Consider the following 22,799-nt stretch of genomic DNA (forward strand, 5'->3'; position numbering starts at 1 on the left):
ACGCCGGCTCCCTCGGCCCATAAAGCGAGATGAGCGCCACAACCCCAGAGTTGGCCATGACTGGACCTAATGGTCAGGGGTCCCTTTACCTTTACCTAAGAGCAGGAGAAATTCTGCTAATACTGAGGCCTATTTATTTCAAATATGGACTTTGTTATTCCTTTAAAATAAAATACACATTCAATTGTTTTTGTATTTTCTGGGCTCCATTCCGAATGTTTCAAGTTAAAAATAGTGGCCTACTCTGATCCAGCGATGTATTGCCAGTTATTTGTTTGGAACACAATCCTGCACAGAATTTTGCTTTGCAGAACTTTACATGTTCTGTGTGTCTGGACAGTGGCTCCTTGCCTCCTTACTGGGGCTTTGCATACCAGCCGCTCTGCACTGAGTGCCAGTGGTCTGCTGAGTCACAGAACGAATGGAGCTTCACGTAGACACTATATTTGACCGGGACCTATTGCAATGGATCTGACTGGCCACAACAGTTATTGCAAATGCTGCACAGCTTGCTGGACTCTGCCATATCACGAGTCCCAGCTTTGTATGCCTGGGATTTCTGGCCTGGTGATAGTGTGGTTTGCATATTTATGGGACCGCCTCTCCTGGTATGCCCCGCAGAGGACCTTAAGGTCCATGAATAACCATAATTTAGAGGTCCCAGGCCCTAAGGAAGTCAGACTATCCTCCACCAGGGCCTTTTCAGTGATGGCTCCGACCTGGTGGAATGCTCTGTCCCATGAGACTAGAGCCCTGCAGGATTTAACCTCTTTCCGTCGGGCCTGTAAGAAAGAGCTATTCCACCTGGCCTTTAAGTTGAATTCAGCCTGATCTTTTATTTCCCTTCTCTCTCCCCTCTCCACTTTTATGAAGATTACCCGCTCTGAGACACTACAGCTAATTCTCCCCTGGCTTCCTCGCTGGCCCAAGTAGGACTAATTCAGCCAGTTAGCCCTGGTGACTATCTAAAGCTTATTAGATGGATTTCCCCCAAATTGATTTCTGAACTTTGAATTTCATTGTTATTCATGTTTTTATACTGTATTTTATGCTGCTTTTACAACTAAGTGTTTTAAATTGGTTGTTAGCCACCCTGAGCCTGGTTTTCTGAACTGGGAAGGGCGGGGTATAAATAAAAATTTAGTATTTATTATTATAGCATGGATCACACCCTTACTGGTGTCACATAGAACCTGCATTTCAGACAGCTTCTTGTGGTAAGATCTCTATATGGGAGAAAAAGCCATGGGTCCAGGTCCTGCCCAGTTCAAATGAAACTTTCAGGCTGCAGTCTCCATTATCAGGAACAGGAGTCCCTTGTTCATGCAGAGGTCTGGGTTGCAGCCTGTTGCTGCTCCTGCCATTGGCTTCAGTGGCTGGGTGGCTTCGCACATACCTTGCAGAATTGTTCTCCTCCAGTGAAGTGAATGGAGTAGCACTAATAGACCGCAGCATAGCAGATGCTTCGGAGAGCCTCCATGAACACATCAAATTGCAGGCGTGTTTCCTATCACAAATTGGGACCCGGGTGGCGCTGTGGGTTAAACTACAAAGCCCAGGGCTTGCCGATCAGAAGGTCGGTGGTTCGAATCCCCGTGACAGGGTGAGCTCCCATTGCTCGGTCCCTGCTCCTTCCAACCTAGCAGTTCGAAAGAACATCAGAAGTGCAAGTAGATAAATGGGTACTGCTCTGGCGGGAAGGTAAACGGCGTTTCCGTGCGCTGCTCTGGTTCCCCAGAAGTGGCTTAGTCATGCTGGCCACATGACCCAGAAGCTGTACGCCGGCTCCCTCGGCCAATAAAGCTCCTGCCGTCGGGACGGAGATACAGGACGATGATGACAAGAACGAGCCGTCTCAAGAACAGCTTCTTCTCCAGAGCGATCTCGGCCCTGAATGGGAAACCTGGACTTTGAAAGTCATCTAATCTTCCTTGCTGTATTATATTATATTGTTTTAATTAGTGTTTTTATAGTTGTTCTGATTTTGAGTGGAGTGCCCTATCTGGGTGGATGGAGCAGCCAAGTAATTTCGTTGTCCCTGAGAGGGGGCAATGACAATAAAGATATTATTATTATTATTAGTTTGTCTTACTATTGATTGTTTCTGTTGTTTCACTGACAGGTGTGCCACTGCCTATATTCTGTTGGCAGAAGAGGAAGCAACAACTATTGTGGAAGCAGAGAAGTTGTTCAAACAGGCTCTGAAGGCTGGCGAAGGCTGCTACAGGCGTAGCCAACAGCTGCAGCATCATGGTGCCCAATACGAAGCTCAACACAGTAAGCTAGTCTTTCTTCTCTCTTCAACTAAAAGTCCCGAGACCTTTCAAGAGACAAATAGTTGCTAGTAGCGGGGTAGGAGAACTGAAAACAACGCCGACATATTTCACATCTGGCAACCATTACCTATGGAAGTGTTTACTCGATTCTAGGAGGCTGTTTGGTCAGAATCGAGTACAGTGGTACCTTGGTTTTCGAACGGCTTAGTTGTCGAGGAAATCGGCTCCCGAATGCCACAAACCCGGAAGTAAGTGTTCCAGTTTGCGAACGTTTTTCGGAAGCCAAACATCTGATGCAGCTTCCACTTGAGTACAGGAAGCTCCTGCAGCCAATCGGAAGCTGCGTCTTGGTTTTCGAATGGTTTTGGGAGTTAAACGGACCCCCGGAACGGATTAAGTTCAAGAACCAAGGTACCACTGTATACACTTTCAGAGTGAATGCTAAATGCATTACTTCAGGTAAATGAGCCACCATAGCCGCTATAGGGCCGTGAGAATTTGTGCCTTTGGCTTTTTAGGCTCCTCTACCCATGCACCATCTGAAACCAAAGAAGCGTATTGGTTTGCCACATGTGAAATATATCAGCATATTTTTTTTAGCTCTCCTAACACACCTAGCTACCCCTCTCAAACTTGCATTTCACGTAAAAGATTTACATGCCGTTTGTACACCATTCCTCCTCCAGCAATTTCTGAGTATTCTGTGGGGTCAGAGGACTCTCCTTATTCTTACCATGTGATGTTAGGGTTAGGTTTCTCAATGAATTCAATGACTGAGCAGTATTTCAATTCCAAATCTTCTTTATTTGCAAGTGGCACATTGGTTGCCAGATGTGAATTATTTTTATTTTTTAGCTCTCCTACCCCACTATAGCACTTTTTCACAGGGTTGTGTGTTATATACCACGATTCTCCCCAGAAACAGCACTGAACACAGTATTCCTATTCTTGAGAATTTTAGCTTTAATTAAAAATAATTGAAAAGGTTTGTTTCTTGTCCTCCGTAAAAGGGGCTCCCTGTAACTGCTGGTCAGAGGTTGCAGCAAACCCCTTTGAAGGGGCAGCGGTCAACTGGTGATGTCATTATGACATCAGGTTATTGACAGGTGTGTGGTCCCACTCAGCTTTCAGAGTTGGCCAGCAGGCTGTGAGGGAGTTAGGGATCCATTTCCCTACTTCTGCTCTCCATAAATGTGAGGCATCTGCTACTGATGGAAATGCAGTTATTGGAATTAAATGGTGTAATAAATATTGAAGTGATGTAAGGTAGGAAAATGGAATTTGATGGATATATCAAAATATGCAGGAACGGAGGGGAATTTAAATGAACCTTGGAAGGCGAGGGAAGGAAGTCACATGTATGGTATAATAAAATATGTTTAATTGTGTGTGTGTGTGTGTAAGTGCAGTTATTGGGAGTACTGTGCACACAACCATACATTTGATGCACCTGACTTCCCCATAGAATCGTGGGAACTGTATGTCTGTGAAGGATAAACTGCAGTTTTCAGGATTCTTTGGGGGAAATCAAATGCATGGTCGGTGCAAAGCAATTTATCTTGGGGTGGCCAAGTAGTACCAGGAAGCATTAGTACCATTGAACAAAGACGTGTATCGTCCAGTTGTGGCTATTTGTGTTCAAAAGGATACTTTTAAATGAGTGCAACAAGTTACCTGGAATAATCATTGCCAAATTTGGAAAGAAGCTGTAAGAGATCAGCTTATTTAACCTGCTGAACTTCAGGGAACAGGAGCCTGAAACAATGCAATAATTTTGAAGGTCACTTTTCCACTTAGTGTGGGAAAGAAGTGTGAAAGTTGCCCAATAAGATTTGATGTTTCTGCATTTCCATAAGCTGTTTACCTAGCTAGCGTGTTCCAGGAAATGTTTATTCACGACATATTCCCCAAAATGAAATGTGTTTCTTAGAGTGAGGAGCCTCCCATTGGGGCACATGGAAATAACAGCGTAGAAGATTGATTCAAGCAATCAGCAGCATGTCTATAAAACAGAATGCTCAAATTTCACAAAAATGTGGGTGATGACCCTATTGGGCTCACTGATAAGGATGGCTTCTCATTTCAGGCACAGTGATCTCAGGCAGAAAATGAAATGGAATGTGTGTATTGAGCACAGATGAAAAGGTTAGGAGTTGGACAGGGAAAGAAGTTCTACGAGTTTACCCCATGATAATTCCAGATATGTTGGGTGGTACAAAAGATCTTATCATGGAAGATTTTAGGATTAAAAAGTCCAGGAAACATCTGAGGGCCTCTTTGCATGTGGCATCTGTGAGGCAGAGAGAGAGAGAAATCTCTTCCCAATAGACATTTTAAACACAGCAGAACCCAGAAGTGATTGTCATGACAAATCTAGCCAGATGTTGGTAAAATTACTATTGAACTGCTATTTGTTCCTTACCTGCTTTTGAGGCACTCAACAAACTAGATGATCTTCCATCAGCCCATTAAATGGATCCTGCAGAGGATCTTGTTTTAGAATATCCTTTTGACACCTCCCAACCTCCTGTTTCTATCTATTCCATGCAAATTGTTCCTGATAACACAGAGACTGGCAGGGTGAAAGTGTTTGTAATTTGGCTTTCTTAAATTCAACCAAGGGAAATGATTTTGTATTCCAGAAAATGATGAAAAGCCTCAAATTCTGTAAATAACTGTGTAATCCTATGCATGTCTACTCAGACATAAGTGCTATTGAATTCAGTGGGACCTACTCTCAGGTAAATGTAGATAGGATTACAGCCCAAGACCATTTTAGAATGTCTTGAATAGAAGCTTTTGTTGACTTCATGTTGACCATTCCTTGAGTCACTATAACACAGCTTGGAGGACAGACCAATCTAATTATGTTATATATAACCATGTTGAAAACAGATGTGGCTAATGAGCCCTTTATTAAATACTGAGAAACCATTCTAGAGACAAGTGGTTACTTAATATGAACTACAGCTGAAGGAATTCCCTCTCCTGCCTTATTTATTTTCTCTTTGAAAGTCAGACCAGTTGCTTAATCTGTCTGAAAAGTACAATCTTGGCTTTGGGATAATTTGTATGTATTCTGAATGCTTTTGGCTTATATCTTGTTGTGATTAGAAGAGACTTTAAAACGTGAGGACCATAATCTGCAAATATTTGGTTGACAAGTAGGATACATTAGGCCAATGTATGGCAACACAACAGGTGTGTTGTCTCAATACTGTGGATCTATAGATCATTCTACATGAACATTTTCTGTTCAGTCCTTAAAAGAGGGCATATTACAACTAAAGAAAGGGTATGATGCCTCATTCTCAAAAAAGTATTTGAAAAGAGAAAAAAATCCTGATTTCCTCTTTGTTAAACGATCAGTGCTGAAATTTGTTTGTATTAATGTTTGTGAATAACTATGATATCACAAGGAACTGGGTAAATTCAGTGTGAAGGAAGAGTTCAGCATGTTTATATTCACACATTTCTACCAGAGGCAGAAAATTTTTCTGCTTAGTCTATATATATATATATATATATATATATATATATATATATATATATATGCAGGTTTTGGTGTCCTCGGGTGTCTTCCCGTGTAAAAGTTGGGGTGTCTAGGCGACGTTTCGACGAGGTCTCACTCGTCATCTTCAGGCTGGTGCTTTCGGCTTCTTGTTACTGGAACAGAGCGGGATCTCAATGTTTGAGTTCCTATAAATACTGTAGAGGGGGTGTGGTGTCTAGCCTCCAATGTTCTGGGCAGAGAGGAAGTTCCCAGGCTAGTGTGCCTTTTCTTCTTTTGTTCCTTAATTACTTGAGAGATACCTTGAGTGATTTCTTGAGTGATATCCTGAGTACCACTTAGGTGGGTCATTAGGTGTGGATTAGTTGCTAAAGTCTTTGTGTCTTGACCTCTTGAACTTTGTGAAGAGTTTTCCTGAGAAGATGGCTGTATTGCACTTAGTTGTGCTTTGGCTTGGCTTCGTGTATAGGGGCGAGCTGTGGTTTTGTGGCTTGTGTCAGCCAGATCTGTGTAGGGATTGCAGGGGGGTGCAGCATCCGGAGGTGCCACCATGGATTGGCTACTGGATGGTGTCAGTAATTCATCTGTGGAGAGGGTCTGGGTTTGGGTCTGGTGTGGTTGATTGGTGTTGGCGTTCTGTGTGCCTCTGGATCTGGTGTCAGTTTTTGTGGGGAGGGCTAATTTCCAGATGTCTGGCAAGCGGGATGTGTCGTCACGCTTGTTCATGTTGTGAGGGTGTTTCTCTATCTCGATGGCTTCCATGATTATTCTCTTGTGGTGATGTTCCGTGTTAAAGAGCAATTTGGAATCTGCAAAATTAATTTCGTGTCCTGTTTCTTTCATGTGTTGGAAAAGAGAGGAAGTTTTTTCTTCTTTTTTGACGGCATTCTTGTGTTCTGCGATACGTGCATTTATTCGTCTGTTTGTTTGTCCAATGTACGTGGCTGGGCAGACTTTGCAGGGTATTTCATAGATCCCTTGGTTTTCCAACTGGATTTTATCCTTGGGGTTTCTGAGGATATTGGCTATTTTTTGGTTGGTGCAAAAGGCTGTTTTGATATTGTGTTTATGGAGGATTTTGCTAATTTTATCTGTAGTGCCCTTGATATAAGGAAGGAGGGCCATGCCATTGTTTTCTTCTGTGTCTTGGTTTTTGGGGGGTGTTTCCTTTTGGATTAGCTTCGTAATCCTGTTTTGCTGCAAAGTCTGCCCAGCCACGTACATTGGACAAACAAACAGACGAATAAATGCACGTATCGCAGAACACAAGAATGCCGTCAAAAAAGAAGAAAAAACTTCCTCTCTTTTCCAACACATGAAAGAAACAGGACACGAAATTAATTTTGCAGATTCCAAATTGCTCTTTAACACGGAACATCACCACAAGAGAATAATCATGGAAGCCATCGAGATAGAGAAACACCCTCACAACATGAACAAGCGTGACGACACATCCCGCTTGCCAGACATCTGGAAATTAGCCCTCCCCACAAAAACTGACACCAGATCCAGAGGCACACAGAACGCCAACACCAATCAACCACACCAGACCCAAACCCAGACCCTCTCCACAGATGAATTACTGACACCATCCAGTAGCCAATCCATGGTGGCACCTCCGGATGCTGCACCCCCCTGCAATCCCTACACAGATCTGGCTGACACAAGCCACAAAACCACAGCTCGCCCCTATACACGAAGCCAAGCCAAAGCACAACTAAGTGCAATACAGCCATCTTCTCAGGAAAACTCTTCACAAAGTTCAAGAGGTCAAGACACAAAGACTTTAGCAACTAATCCACACCTAATGACCCACCTAAGTGGTACTCAGGATATCACTCAAGAAATCACTCAAGGTATCTCTCAAGTAATTAAGGAACAAAAGAAGAAAAGGCACACTAGCCTGGGAACTTCCTCTCTGCCCAGAACATTGGAGGCTAGACACCACACCCCCTCTACAGTATTTATAGGAACTCAAACATTGAGATCCCGCTCTGTTCCAGTAACAAGAAGCCGAAAGCACCAGCCTGAAGATGACGAGTGAGACCTCGTCGAAACGTCGCCTAGACACCCCAACTTTTACACGGGAAGACACCCGAGGACACCAAAACCTGCATTCCTGTACCCGTGAAAATCTACGAAAGCAAATATATATATATATATATATATATATATATATATATATATATATATATATTGTGTGTGTGTGTGTAGGAATTTGACTGCTTGGAATACAGTGGTGCCCCGCAAGACGAACGCCTCGCAAGACGGAAAACCCGCTAGACGAAAGGGTTTTCCGTTTTGGAGGCGCTTCGCGAAACGAATTTCCCTATGGGGTTGCTTCGCAAGACGAAAAAATCTTGCGAGTTCCCGCGGTTTTTTTTCGCTTTCCCCCCCTTTTCCTAAGCCACTTAACAGCTGATCGCTAAAAGCCGCTAGACCGCTGTAGCGCTAATCCGCTAAGCTGTCAATGGGCTTGCTTCGCAAGACGAGAAAACCGCTAGACGAAGAGAATCGCGGAACGGATTCTTTTCGTCTTGCGAGGCACCACTGTACCTGAAGCAAGGAAAGGATTTTTCAGTTGTAGAGGCACCCTTTGGAGGCAGGCAGACCTGAACGCTGCATGCCTCACCTGGTCTACCAAGGCTTCAGAGTCCAATCTATACACAAAAGTTTTCATGGTTTCTCCACCCCTTCCCCTTTTCATCCTCTAGGCTGGCTGAAGGAGTATGGCTGGGATGGGGAAAGACCATAAGTTTCTCGGTACCCCCTGTGTAGTGTTGAATAACAAGTGTCTCTTTGTTAAGTCCCACGAGAAAAGACCTCACATCATGTCTATTGCTGATGCTCAAGCTGTGAGTGCTGTCAATCATGTAGCCATAACTCATTCACGTGTGTGGTATTGGCAGGCTTGGAGGAACCCTAAAGCTTGCAGAAATAATAATAATAATAATAACAATAACAATAATAATAATAATAATAATAATAATAATAATAATAATAAAGCTATCATGTTTACAAGAAAAACTGTACTGGGGACCCCCCTCTCCCCCAACCCCCCCCCCAAAATGAATGTTATCAATGACTATGGAATGTTGACCAACTTTGGGGGTGGGAGATGGTCAACGGGAAAACCTGGAGGGGGCTGGAATGGAATAGTTGGGGTCCTGAGCAGCAGCAATCCTACTTGCATGTCCCATTTGCCCTCCTCCTTCTTGAAGTCTTGTGCAACAAGCCAGCCCCATAGAGACATGAGGGGTTTTTTTTGTTAAAATCATTTGTTGGTGTGGCCTTCTTATTTTATATTAGGCATTCACTGCATGGTTCATCCTTCAATGGGGCTTGTTATAGCACCCCTGTCTTGCTATAAGCCCCCTGTCTTGCAAGCTCTGGTGCTCACATAATCAGTATTTACATGCTACTGCTTCTGAAAGTGTGCTATTGACAGAGAGAGAGAGAAGGGATTCTCTCCATGGTACTGAAGAGACTCAGCTTGCGATGCATAGAACGCCATTGCACAGAAGGCAAATTCAAATTCCAGTGCTGCTATGTATGGCTGAACTCTGAAGAGCGGCAGTCGGCTGTTTACAGTGTACAAAGAATGCCCTGGAGGGATGGCTGACTTGAAGCTGGTAGCTGAAAGCATCTCTCCTCTTACCAGAACTCTTTAAATTGCATGGTGATGTTGATAGCCCTGGACTCCTTTGGGAGGAAGGGCAGCATAACAAATTCAATAAATAAATAAATTTGGATTCAGCTGTACAGAAAGCAACCTGCAACAGCAATAGGGTCATTCACACTGCAGTCATTTGTAGCTAAACTTCATCAGAAATGGAAACCTTTTCAGAGTCAGGATGATAAACACTTGCCTAAGAGAGGCAAGGTATAGAAGTTTGCATAATTTTGGCATGCATGTAAGTTCTTCTTGTATTGGTAATTAGAATTGTTAACAGTATACCGTAGAATTGAGGGCTAAAGAAAAACCCTCGCATTTTTTTTTATAGGTGTACTTCTTGACTAATCCTACTGTTGACGGGCAGGTTCCAACTCTAGATCTTTGTAACTTAATACGGAGGGTTGTTGGTCTATGTACTTTTTATTGCTTCCTTCCACATATCTTTGGTATTCAGCAATAAGAATTCAAAGGAAAGGTTATACCTTACACTTTGAGGATGTTAAATGGAACCTTTGTTCTGTCTGTTTCTGCAAACACTCATCCTCTTAAAACCTCCCCCCTCCTTCTTTCTCTCTCTCTTTCCTTCTCTCTCCCTCTCTCTCCCCAGGACGGGACACTAATGTATTAGTCTACATTAAGAGGAGACTGGCAATGTGTACAAGAAAGCTGGGGAGGACCAGGGAAGCTGTGAAAATGATGAGAGATGTGAGTTTGGATTTGTGTTCATATTTGTCTTATTACCATGCGCAGTCCAAAAAGCATAGATAGGATGCTCACTATGCCTGTCTTTGAGCATAACCGTGACACTTAAAATACCTATTCCAGCATTGATTCTTTGTGCGGATCCTTCCCGACATTATCCCCAGCTTCATAGTTCCCTGCATGATGAGAGTGGAAGACCTTCTTGAGCTCATGTGAAATGCATAAGGGCCCTAAGAAAATATCCCAACAATGCCTCTATTGGACTTGCTTTTTATTCCCTCTTTTCACTTTCTGCTCCTCTCCTATTGCCTCACTGCATGTAAAGGGTCTGACCTGGGAGATCCCCACTCCCTTACCCTGAATATCGAAAGTTTTCTAGTGAGTTTGATACCTTGGTTTTTCAGTTTGGGCCTTGCCCGCAAAGATGGCTCCTTTACTCAAGACCTCTGGGTAAACGTTGGCCTTTAGTTCTTTCCCACTAATTGGAAGATGATCTCATGCCAAGTCATTTGACAGCGCTGCATCTTCAAGACCACAATAGTGGCTTGTCAATTGGAAGGGATGACTCAGCTATGAGATGGCATGGTCACGCTTAGGTTTTGGAAATTTACAAATGGGGAGTCTTCTGATTGGCTAGGAAGACTTGGTTCAGCTGGTAGGCTATATTGTATGGAGTTACCCTATTCCCTTGTCTGCTGCCGTACACTTTTTCCGACATCTGTGGGGTCCATTGATCCTTTGCTGTGTATTAGAACTCTGCTAAATGAGCTTTGCTATTTTTCTTTTGTTTTGCAATTGTGTTCTCTTGCACTCTTAGCAATATTCTGCAATTGTATTTTTTCAGTGGCCTATGAGTTCTATTTTAATTGTGTGGAACAAATCTACCTCTTCAATCTTCATGTGGTTTCTGGTGAAAGTCCTTGGTACTGGGTCCTGTTTCTTGGCCAAACTGCTACTGAGTAATTTTTGTGGGCATGAGTCTGGTTTCCAGCTCATGTTCATGTGAATCTCAAGGGGTATCTGGTAAGGTTCTGGGAGTCTCCTGGCCCAGACTGGTTGGACTATAGCAGCGATGGCTGCTGTACTACCTTGCAGGTTTGGGTTTCAACTCTGGTCATTTGGCGCCTGCTAGACCAACAAGGGATGGTTCCCAGGGTTTGGGGGACTTCAGTCCTCTAACACCCAGGGTAAGGGAGACCCTGCTTTCAAATAAGTGCAGGGTTTCCTGATTTGAATGTTGCCTTTTATTGTCAATGGGGAGGAAGGAAGTAAGCCCCGTACTCCCAGATTTCACTGATACAAGGAAGGGAGGCATAACCACCAGACAAATGCTATTATTTATTTTAAAAGGATCAGCATGTAATGGGACGGTTCCCTTATCAAGAGTAAATGTGGCAAAACCAGAAACTGATGCAATTACTTTATGACTTGGAAAGAGGCAAGTGTGGTGCTGGATGCAACAAAAATGGTATCATAATATATATAGAGAGAGAGATTTTTAATTAGGAATCCTAAAACGAGCATTGTTCCCTGTTGGGGGGTGGGGTGGGGAGAGAGAGGCTATATTAGGCTGATGACATTGCTGATGCTTTGACCTCCCTTCCTGAGCTCATTCCCGCGATACAATTTTCTACTTATCTCAGTTGCTGTCAGCACTCTAGTTCATTTGCCAATACTTAGTACAGCATGTAAGTGCATGCATAGTAGCCCCAAGGGAAATATGCACCAGTAGTGAAACGGGCAGACCTTATCAGGAAATGGTCACCCCCTCTTTGCAGTCTAATTCCATTTTCCTGGATTTTACACGTATTTAGCTCACTACCAACATACGTGACAGCTTCAGTTCCATCATTGTGAAGCTGTCAGACATTCCGCCGCTCTTGAGCTCTAGCTAAATGTAGCAGCATTCTTAGGACCACAAACTTGACAGATGGCCGTTAATGGGGAGGATTTCTCCATCTTGAGAAAGGATTTCTCCTTCTACACCAAGGAATCTTGGGGCAGCCATTTGAGCCTTCTAACTCCTTCAGCTGTTTGTTCCCACGGAGCCAAGTCAAGGTTTTCTACTTTTGAAAAAAAAAAGATGAATTTTATCTTGCCAGTTCTGAATCCCAGGCATAGGTGGGAAGATGGACCCCTCTCCCCCACAGTTCAATGAATAACCATTTTTGCAGCTTCATTCCACATCACAGCATTGGGAGGAAGGGCAGAGGCTATGAGTTTGTTTGAAAGATTGGAGGAAGGTGTGCATGCACCCCCGCCAGAGCCAAGGCTATATCAGGAGAAGTGCTAACATGTGAATGCTGACATGTTCTGGGAAACAAAATAGGGATTCAGCAAGCAGCCTTCCAGTGCACTTAAGATCTCAATGGTTAGTCTCATTTCCAGGCTTAAGGCAATATATAACAACCCTGAGATTAAGAGTCTTGTGCTCTACTGACTGAGCTAAGAACCACTGACTGTCTCGCCAGAGTGGTGCATGCTCTAGTTATCTCCCGCTCAGACTACAACACGCTCTACGTGGGGCTACCTTTGAAGGTGGCCCCTGAAACTACAACTAATCCAGAATGCTAGACTGGTGACTGGGAGCGGCCGCCAAGACCACATAACACTGGTCTTGAAAGACCTACGTTGGCTGCCAGTATGTTTCCGAGCACAATTCAAAGTGTTGGTGCTCACCTTGAAAGCCCTAAACGGCCTCGGCCCAGTATACCTGAAGGAGTGTTTCCACCCCCATCATTCTGTCCAGACACTCAGGTCCCGTGCTGAGGGCCTTCTGACAGTTCCCTCACTGCGAGAAGCAAAGCTACAGGAAACCAGGCAGAGGGCCTTCTCGGTAGTGGCGCCCACCCAGTGGAACGCTTTCCCACCAGATGTCAAAGAAAACTATCTGACGTTTAGAAGATGTCTGAAGGCAGCCCTGTTTAGGGAAGTTTTTAATGACTGGTGTTTTAATGTATTTTTAATCTTTTGTTGGAAACCGCCCAGAGTGGCTGGGGAAACCCAGCCAGATGGGTGGGGTATAAATAACAACAACAACAACAACAACAACAACAACAACAACAACAACAGTTAACTACTTTTGTGATACAAAACTGCAACAACCTCTTCCTTGTCAGACATTGCCCCATTTTAACGAACTGCTTTTGTCACAATGTGGCTACTCCTTAACGATATGTGACGTACTGTGCTGGAAAATGGAGGTATGGCAGTGTTTTTAAGCTAAGCGGCAACGAAATGGAGACAACAGCATTAGGAATTGTAGCATTGAGGCTTTGTTCATCGGCCTGGAAACATACTCTTAGTTGAGCTTTTTGGGGGAAATGAGTGATACTCAAAACACACACTTCCTTGTTCTCTTGACAAAAAACCAGGACATTTTACCGATTCCACCCCGGACACTAATTCCGCCATTAAAACCCAAGACATGTCTGGAAAATTCTGGACGTATGGCAACCCTAATGAATGCACTTTCATTCTCTTACCTTTCTGCCTATATTGTGTCTAGAGGCGATGTAAAAACTATTGATCCAATCCAGGCATCCTGGGGTTACTAATGGACTTAATGAGACTGAATTATGTGTCCTGTTATAACCGTGTTGCCATCACTAGGTGCCTCGTGTTAACCTTAATGGATCCCATCAGAGGCGGTTGTAAGGTAGCACGACCGGTGAAGCCACACTGGAAGGGGTGCCACAACAATGTTACAGAATGGAGCACAAGAGGTGGGAGGGGGCCCTCAAATTTTAGCACTGCACAGGCTGCCCCTGGAATTTGAGAGCCCAAAGCCCGCCACCGGTCCCATTCAACAGGGAACATTGCAAGGAACCCAGTGTTCAGCTTCTGCATTCTTGGCAACCCTGATATCAGTTTCTCAGGGCACCAGTTATACCTCACCCCCCCCCCACTTTCATGGCTATGTACACAAATTACCGCACCCCCAGTTTTATCATAATAATTTATTATTTATACCCCACCCATCTGGCTGGGTTTCCGAATGGCAGCAGCATAGAGACCCTGGCAACAGGGTGAAGTTCCCCAACCAGGGTCCTCAGATGTTGTTGAATTACAATCCTCAGCATCCCCAGTCATCCTGGCCATTGGTAGGTGTTGTGGTCCATCAATATTTGTATATCAAGACCAGGGGCAGCGGAACACCTAGATCCCCAAGACCTGGAGTCCTAATTTTGCCCAGCGTATGGGTGAAAAATGATTACAATGCTAAAGCCCAAAGTAATTCCTCATCTTTCTATAAATGGCAAGGTAAATGGCACAGTAACATGCATATTCCCTTACATTTTAAAGACAGAAATATAGTGAGCAACTCATTATTGTGTCAATTTACAAAAGTGCTCGAGTTGCATTACCTTTCATCCTGTGCTAGCCTACCGTGTTTCTTTGTAATTTATTGCAAACATTTTGAAGGAGAATTCCACTCTGGAAGAGAAAATGCATTAGAGTTAACATTTTGTTTGCCCACTTGCTTTCATCTGATTGCATTTATTCCGAGAGTAAAGTGATGGCTGCTTTCACAATCACAACCCAAAATGATTTAGCCGTAAGGCTTTTCTGATGGGACTGCTGTTGATTTGCATTGTCTCGCAGTCCAGTCTCTCTGCTGTTGTCTGATGTCCAAGACTATCACCCCGAAACTGTGTAACGGGCGAGTGGAAATCGTATTTGGTCAGAAAGCAAAAGAACAAACAAACCCAAACTAGATAAATGTCAACATGTAATGTGTTTCTAATGTGTTGTCAGTCTTCTGTTTTATTTGTTGGCTCGTAAACAAATAGCTCACAAGTATTTATTTTATATAGCGCGGGTGGTGCTGTGGGTTAAACCACAGAGCCTAGGACTTGCCGATCAGGTTGGCGGTTCGAATCCCTGCAACGGGGTGAGCTCCCGTTGCTCGTTCGCTGCTCCTGCCAACCTAGCAGTTCGTAAGCACGTCAAAGTGCAAGTAGATAAATAGGTACCGCTCTGGTGGGAAGGTAAACGGTGTTTCCGTGCACTGCTCTGGTTCTCCAGAAGCGGCTTAGTCATGCTGGCCACATGACCCGGAAGCTGTACGTCGGCTCCCTTGGCCAATAAAGCGAGATGAGCGCCACAACCCCAGAGTTGGTCACGACTGGACCCAATAAATAAATACCTTTATTTATTTGCATGATGCTAGAGCGAACACTTATTTCCAACTTTATATGTGCTCTAGATTCAATTCCTGTTCTAATAGTGAACCACCTTATAATGCAATGTTATATTAATAGATGTAAAATGATTGCTAGGTGAAGTGTAATGAAAAATAACTATGCATTTGCAAGCCAAGTTCTGCTGACTTGTTATCAAAGGTGTTTGCACCAAAAGTTAACCCTTTAATTTTTTTTTGGGGGGGGCGTGTAAATCATTTTATAAAACCGATGTAATTTTGATAACCATTTAACTTAGTTATTTGGAGGAAATAATTACTAGACCATGATTAAGCTAGTGTATATGAAGCATGTTTCCTGTTCTAGCTTCTACACTGAGTGATTACATGCGTTTGCCTTAAAATGAAGTGCTAGAGAGAGAGGGAATGGACTCTCCTGAACTGAAAGCAGAAATTTTTCTTCCTTTTCCTGACAGTTGCTGCATCTGGAACAAAGCAATTCCTTTTCTCTTTATTTTTTTTGAGGATGTTGGGGCGTAGTTTGGTGTGCCCCCACCCCGGATTTTGGGAGGTTCCCTCTCACAGAATATGATCATACACAAGAATTAAATACAAGGAGATTACATGGTCCTCTGTGGCTCAGATTCACTGTTCGTACCCACCAGGAACTGTACATTCAGTACGGTGGCTCAGTTGAAATCAGACGGGACCCCACCCTGGTGGATGTCTTGACACCTACTGCAGATTTGTTTTGTTATTTCAGTAGACATTTTAAGTGTTTTTATAGTTTTAACTTATTTTATCATTATTGCACTGTTAAATTTGTTTTCCTTAGAGCAGTCGTTTACACTTGCTTTCATATCAGTGTTGCAGGGTTCCATGCTAAATCTAAGCCTATTCTCTTTATTTTTTATTATTATTATAGTTAATGAAGGAATTCCCTCTTCTCAGCATGTTCAACATCCACGAAAATTTGCTGGAAGCTCTGTTGGAGTTGCAAGCATATGCAGATGTTCAGGCAGTTTTAGCAAAATATGATGGTAAGCAAAAGTACCTCTTTACATTGTGTGTGTGTGTATGTGTGTGTGTGTGAATTGAGAGGAAGAGAGAGCAGCTTCCAGTGACAGAATCACTTTAAAGTGTGAAAATCCCATCTTCTTTCAAATGCTGCCTTCTGTAGTTCTGAAACAATTCTACATAAGGTGAAACTTTCTTAAGCTTCTCCATCATTCCATGTGTTCCGGACCATTTATTTATTTCATGAAATTTATACATCGCTTGGTTGTAAAACAAACAAACAAACAAAATGGTTTACAAAAAGGTAAAATAATAATAATAAAAAAATTACAACCCTCCTTAAAGACATACGAAAGTTAAAAACTAAAACAGATTAAAGCTACTTCAACTTTCTAAGCATCTGTGTGGGCTTGTCTAACCCAGGGACAGCTGTGGGTAGGATTCCTGCAGCATGTTGGATTAAATGGCCCTCAGGTCCCTTCTGTGATACATAGTGCCTCCTATCCCTCATTATCCCGTTTTCTTGCTGTTTAACAGTGTGATTGACTCTTGGGTGAACTCAGAGATGCAAAATATTCCCAGACAATGAATCATCTCGACTTCTCTGTGTCTTGTGGCCTTTCAGAAATATTGCCTTCTGGCACAATTAAGACATCTAAAGTTCCTACCCAAAGTGCATTTTTTGCCTCTCTTTTGCTGTCGGCAGAAATGCTCTGGGAGGTCATACCTAGAGGGCGCATGCAATTTTGGAGGAAGCTCTTTCCCTCCCATTAGTAGAGGGTTATAGTGTTTGCAGCCCTGGAAACTGCTCACCATGGAAACTGAAGGCAGGCAAAGAACATAAAATGTTTCAAGCTTCTTCTGCTTCTGCCTCTTGTTTTAAGAGATGCTCCAGTATTATTCTCTTCTAATGTCTTAAACCGCAGATTCTTCCTCCTGCAGTTTTTGTGAGGATTCTGTATGCAAGCTTGCTAAATAAAAAGATGTGCAAGATGTTTCGGGTTAGGGTTGATGGCTTAACTGCTGCAGAATTCTGGGTTAAATATGCATCTGTTGTTGCTGCTGAATGGCTTTGCTCAGAAGAAATAAGCTATTTGCAGGATTCATGGCAAATGGAAACCTCCCTGACCCTCAGGCCATACTGCAAAATACTGGATGGTTTGCCATTAAAGCAGCTATTTTTAATGGCATTGAGAGCAAGTTATTCATTAACCTCAAAGGGGGAGCGTGTCTTGACAGTGAGTGCCATTAATTGACTTCTGACCTTAATAGCACAGAGAAAATTGAAATATTAGGGAGGATTTTCGGCTTTCAAATGATTCCTTTTTATTCAAAAAAATAGAGGGCGTGTGTAGCAGTTTCCTAGGGAACTGTTGATTAAACATTTTGGGTCATATGCAGTTGTGCCTCTATTTGAAGTCTTTGATATGGTTGATGCTTCTTCTAATGGATTTTCTTCTTCTTTTGGCAGAGAGGGAGAGGTGATTTTTGCTAATTCGCTGTGCAGCCTCTCATAACAATATTCATGCTGTTTTGGAGGCTTCCGCTATCTTCCAAACAGTCTTGTGGGGATATGGTGGAGATTGCTTTTCTGCCACTTTTGGAGGCATCTATCTGTCCTTTTGATCACAGTACAAGATTTCACCTCTTGCTTTTATAGTACAGTAAAGCTGAGCAAGGGACGCGGGTGGCGCTGTGGTCTTAGCCACAGAGCCTAGGGCTTGCTGATCAGAAAGTTGGCGGTTCAAACCCCCCCAACGGGGTGAGCTCCCCTTGTTCGGTCCCAGCTTGTGCCAACCTAGCAGTTTGAAAGCACATCAAAGTGCAAGCAGATAAATAGGTACCACTCCAGCGGGAAGGTAAACAGCGTTTCCGTGTGCTGCTCTGGTTCGCCAGAAGCGGCTTAGTCATGCTGGCCACATGACCCAGAAGCTGTACGCCGGCTCCCTCGGCCAATAAAGTGAGATGAGCGCCGCAACCCCAGAGTCGGCCACGACTGGACCTAATGGTCAGGGGTCCCTTTACCTTTACCTTTTATAGCTGAGCAAAGTGGGCTAGCCCAATGTTTCCCAAACTTGGTTCTCCAGCTGTTTTTGAACTACAGTTCCCATCACAACTGACCTGCTAGCAAGGAATGATGGGAGTTGTAGTCAAAACAGCTGGAGACCCAAGTTCGGGAAATACTGGACTAGCCAGTGGAACACTACCTGCATGTAGAACACTAGCTTATCAGGTGAAAAGGTTCTCTCTCACCCTGCTGTGTTAGGTTTATGCTTTCAGGGAGTTTTGAAGTGATAACCTGTACATGCCATGCACAGGTAAAAATGTGGCATGTGTTAGCCATGTATATCTGGCCTATCCTAGCCATGTCAAGAAGCCATACCTTTTCCAACGAAGACAGAAGGCTTTCATGTGTTTGGGGCCAGATCTCACAGACCACTTCCCTAAGGAGTGGACTGCCTTAAAGAGAGAAGGTTCTGGCTTAGCACTTCACATCTTTTTAATCTTCCCCTCTAGGCTCATTGCCTGCGCTGAACGATTGACATAGAAATTTGAGCTCTGGTGTGGAGGTTCCTTAGGGACTGCAGGTTCCACGAGTACCTACTCTTAATTTCAGGAGTTCCTGGCTGAAGGATCCAAATGTGATGGGATGGGACTCTGGCTCAGACCTGTTCATAATGCTAGGAGCTGGGTCAGTTTCCAGCATCTCTACTTCCAGTACCACTAGTCTGGTGGATTGGGGCTCAGGAGTCCTGACCAGATCATATGCTTCTAAAGTTGAGAGCTGGTGGTAACTGTTAATCTCTGCTAATTATTTGAGAGTGGAAATCTTGCCACACTTACATATTGTGTTTAGTATTAGAGACCCAAGTACTGAATTTGGCATCTGCTTGTTTCTCTCTAGCTATTGCCATGTTTTGTTCCTTTTCTCTGTATATCTGATTTTTAGCTAGGTTTTCCTTATTGCTTTAAGGGTCTTGATACTGTTAGTCATTTTACTTGGTTAGTTGCCCTGGGTTTGAGAAGGGCAGGATATCCATTGGTCAAATACATACAAACAGACAGACAGACCCAAGTCCTGGGTTCTGGAATTGGCCAAAGCAACCTACCATGTTTACATGTGGCAGTAAGCATATATTCATAACTGCGTAATGTGTGAAATGAATCTTTGTATGATTCAAAGACTAATTCTTCCAACCATTAATGGTCTCTGTTTGGCTAAGCATATTCTATTTTGGTCAACCTGAGAAAAGGTCAGTCAGGATCTCTCCCTTTTGGCTCTCTGGGGACAACAGAACACTTCAGACTTAAACCCACTTAACAGTAATTGTCTCCTGTTGAACTCCAAGGAACCTTAAGAATACTTTCTCCAGGAGACTAGCTAGGGATCTCTTGATTGGCACTTCTCAGTATCCTCATGAGAATCCAATTCCCAGGGCCATTAGAGCTGAGCAAGGAGAATATAGCTGCAAGTTTGTGGTGTAGCTTGGCTCTCTTTCTCCATGGCTTTGCATTTGAGCTGAAAGCAGTCTTGAGACACAGAACAAGGTTGATGCAATGGGGCAGCCATGCTCGTTTATTCCAGTGTTTCCCCCAGTCAACATGAGAGGGGCAAGAGTGTGTGCCTTCTTCTAACATGCCTGCAGGAAGGAAGCAGAACTGTTACCCATGATACCTCTGCTTATTCTGTTGCTTCAGCCTGGCTTACCAATCCTCGGGGCATTGCTGGGATGATGGACCACAAAGAGGGTAGAAAAGAAAAGGAGGTTCAATTTCCCTCACTTAGATGCCCCTTTAGCTATTTAAAACTTTTCATACATGTTTTAATATATTGTTTATATGCTTTAAAGTAAAATAGTATACATTTTGTGTTTTTATTGTTGTTTTAAATTGACACTTTTATTGTTAATTGCTTTGGGATGTCTCCCAGGAGGCAATTACGAAATGAAATAAAGTAGACCTTGACACTACTTCATACATGAATGTGACAGACACATGAATGAATATCAAACATGTTCATCATAGCTCTATCAGCCTTAGTTAAGTTCAGGTACAATCTTGGATGTTTCTTCCTTGCTTGGCATTATTGCAGTATTGCATGTTCCTATTTCCTAAAAATACTGCATATTAGTTGTGTTTAAAAACTCTTCCTCACTGCGCTGCCCCCCTCTCAGAGATGATCTGAGAGGTGCATCTCCCAAGCGGTAAATGTTTGTCAGAGGGTTAAAATCATTAACACTAAGAGATACAGCTTTGACTTTATTCTACCAAGCATTCCAATTTAGAGGAGATAATTGGTTCCAATCCTTCCTCAATGTGATTCTAGATGGGTTTCCACGTTTCACAAAACGTATTGAAAATGTATTCATAGATTCCTGTTTTATCACCACCATCGCGGTTTTAAAACTTACAGGCTTTTTCATTTTCGTTTTCTTCCCTACAGATATAAGTTTGCCAAAATCAGCCACAATATGCTACACGGCTGCCCTGCTGAAAGCCAGAGCTGTCTCTGACAAGTAAGTCCAGAAGAACACCTGTCCACCAGAATTCTACTCTGCAAACTTGGCTGACATCTAACATTTTTCATTACTGAAGGACCATTCATACTAGCAGGAAAATGTTTTATCATGCCATGTGATGTTTATTTGATGTTGTATAATGGAGGCAACTTGAATATCACATTTGTATACTGCATGGATAGCATCAACAATGGTTACCTACATATTACTGCTGTCATTTGTTTTTGTTTTTTTAAACAGCTGGTGTTCTCTTGGCCATCTTCTTGTATACAAAATGTGACAATTTTATAAATGTAATTTATCCTTACAAGCAGAATAATTGTGTGTGAGGCACATTATTTATTTGAAACAAGTATTGTGAATGTGTAAGTATTTCTGGCAGGCAAATAGTGGATTATCTCAGTCTGCAACACAAAAGCTTCCTTAGGAGTGTCTTTCTAGGGTGCTTAGCAACTCACACTCTGCTTCTTCAGCTGCTATCAAAGATATTTGTCAGAGATGCAGGGATTCAGCTGTTCGTGGGTGCTTGGCACCTTAGGGGATGAGCTCCTAAGAGCCAGATTCTGCTCAGAGGTGGAAGCGCACAAATCCCGAGCAGAAGGCGTCACGTCATGCACACGCTACCCGGGTTCAGAGCACAGCCCAAAGGGTGGGAAGGAAGCAGCATGGGAAAGACCACTTTCCTTCCTGCTTTTTTCATTTTTTGCAGAGACTTTGCGATTATAGTGTATTTGCACTTCGAGACCTAAGTAATTTTTTTCCCTTTCGTTCTTTTTTTTTTGTCCTGTAGATCGCCAGTACCATCTGCAACATCTTTCCTCCCTACACAGCGACTCCAGCTTGGGAGGGCAGGGCTAGGTTTGTCACAGCTTTCCCTGTGGTGTCTGCCTGCCAAGTTCAGCTATGGAGTTAGCCATGTGGTGTGAGGTGAGAAAGAGATTGCATGGTCTGGGTATTCCCCGCCCCCCGCCTTCCATTCACTGGGGCAGATGATATTTGCCCACAGTATGGGCACACCACTAGGAACGGGTACAGCTGAAAGTAGATTACCTGCTACTGTCGCTGTGGCTTCAAGAACTCTAAAGCCTTCCCAAAATGCATTTTTCAATTAAAAAGGAAAAAACACCATTTGGAACAATTTACTGGCATTTTTTTTTCTTTTTTCACCCCTCCCTTGAGGGGTTTTGGTCCTGCTTTTAAAAACAAGCACATGAAGCAAATTTAGATTAGCAGACAGAGAAAAGAAATTGGACTGCTTATACATTTGCCGCGCTAAGTTGCAAACGTGCTTTCGACTTCTGCTGGGATTTTTAGTCAGTAGCCTCTGTGTCACTTGGTTGCTCAGCTTTTCCATTGGAGAGCGCTAAGGCCCCTGCTACACCGATGCTCCTCTGATGCTTTTACTTGTGCTGAAGTTGACCTCCATGCTTCCTGTTTTCTTTGTTCCGTGTAGATTTTCTCCAGAGGCAGCTTCAAGACGAGGGCTAAGTACGGCAGAGATGAATGCAGTAGAAGCTATTCACAGAGCAGTAGAATTTAATCCACATGTGCCAAAAGTGAGTTTATAATGAGTTACTGCGGCCGTTTGAAACAAAAGCCAAAATGAACTTGAAATGGGAGATGAACAAGGAAGGGTTGGGGATTTAATATAGTACAACAGGGCAGCCAGTTTTATGGGCAGGATGTACAGTCTTCTGCCTTTGTCACTGCTGCAACAAGTACAGTTGTCGAAACCTTGAAATCAACCTCTTTTTAAACCTCAGGATTTCTCCTTTTTTGATCTTGTATAAATAGTTCTCCAGTGTGTTTCATACTCTTCCTCTTTGAAGACCTTCTTTTGGAGTGTCTTCTTACGCCTTCAGCCATTTTCACAAGTGATGGGGTAAATTTCCTTTAGCATTTTGCACATTTACATCAGCTAGAATCAAGCTCTCGAGTTGACTACTTTCCTTCC

At 43.2% G+C, this 22,799-nt stretch overlaps 1 protein-coding gene across 4 annotated transcripts in view; it reads left to right on the forward strand.

Annotated features, from left to right (window-relative positions):
- ST7 (suppression of tumorigenicity 7) overlaps nucleotides 1-22,799 on the forward strand; it is a 98,311-nt gene that overhangs the window by 64,555 nt on the left and 10,957 nt on the right. For all 4 annotated transcript variants that reach the window (XM_083699297.1, XM_083699298.1, XM_083699299.1 and 1 more), the window contains exons 7-11: nucleotides 2,123-2,277; nucleotides 10,071-10,168; nucleotides 16,234-16,348; nucleotides 20,770-20,842; nucleotides 22,299-22,401. In XM_083699297.1, coding sequence (XP_083555423.1) covers nucleotides 2,123-2,277; nucleotides 10,071-10,168; nucleotides 16,234-16,348; nucleotides 20,770-20,842; nucleotides 22,299-22,401 — 544 coding nt within the window. The remainder of the gene's footprint in view (nucleotides 1-2,122; nucleotides 2,278-10,070; nucleotides 10,169-16,233; nucleotides 16,349-20,769; nucleotides 20,843-22,298; nucleotides 22,402-22,799) is intronic.

The sequence above is a fragment of the Podarcis gaigeae genome, assembly GCF_964106915.1.
Source record: "Podarcis gaigeae genome assembly, chromosome: 10".
Classification (NCBI taxonomy): domain Eukaryota; kingdom Metazoa; phylum Chordata; class Lepidosauria; order Squamata; family Lacertidae; genus Podarcis; species Podarcis gaigeae.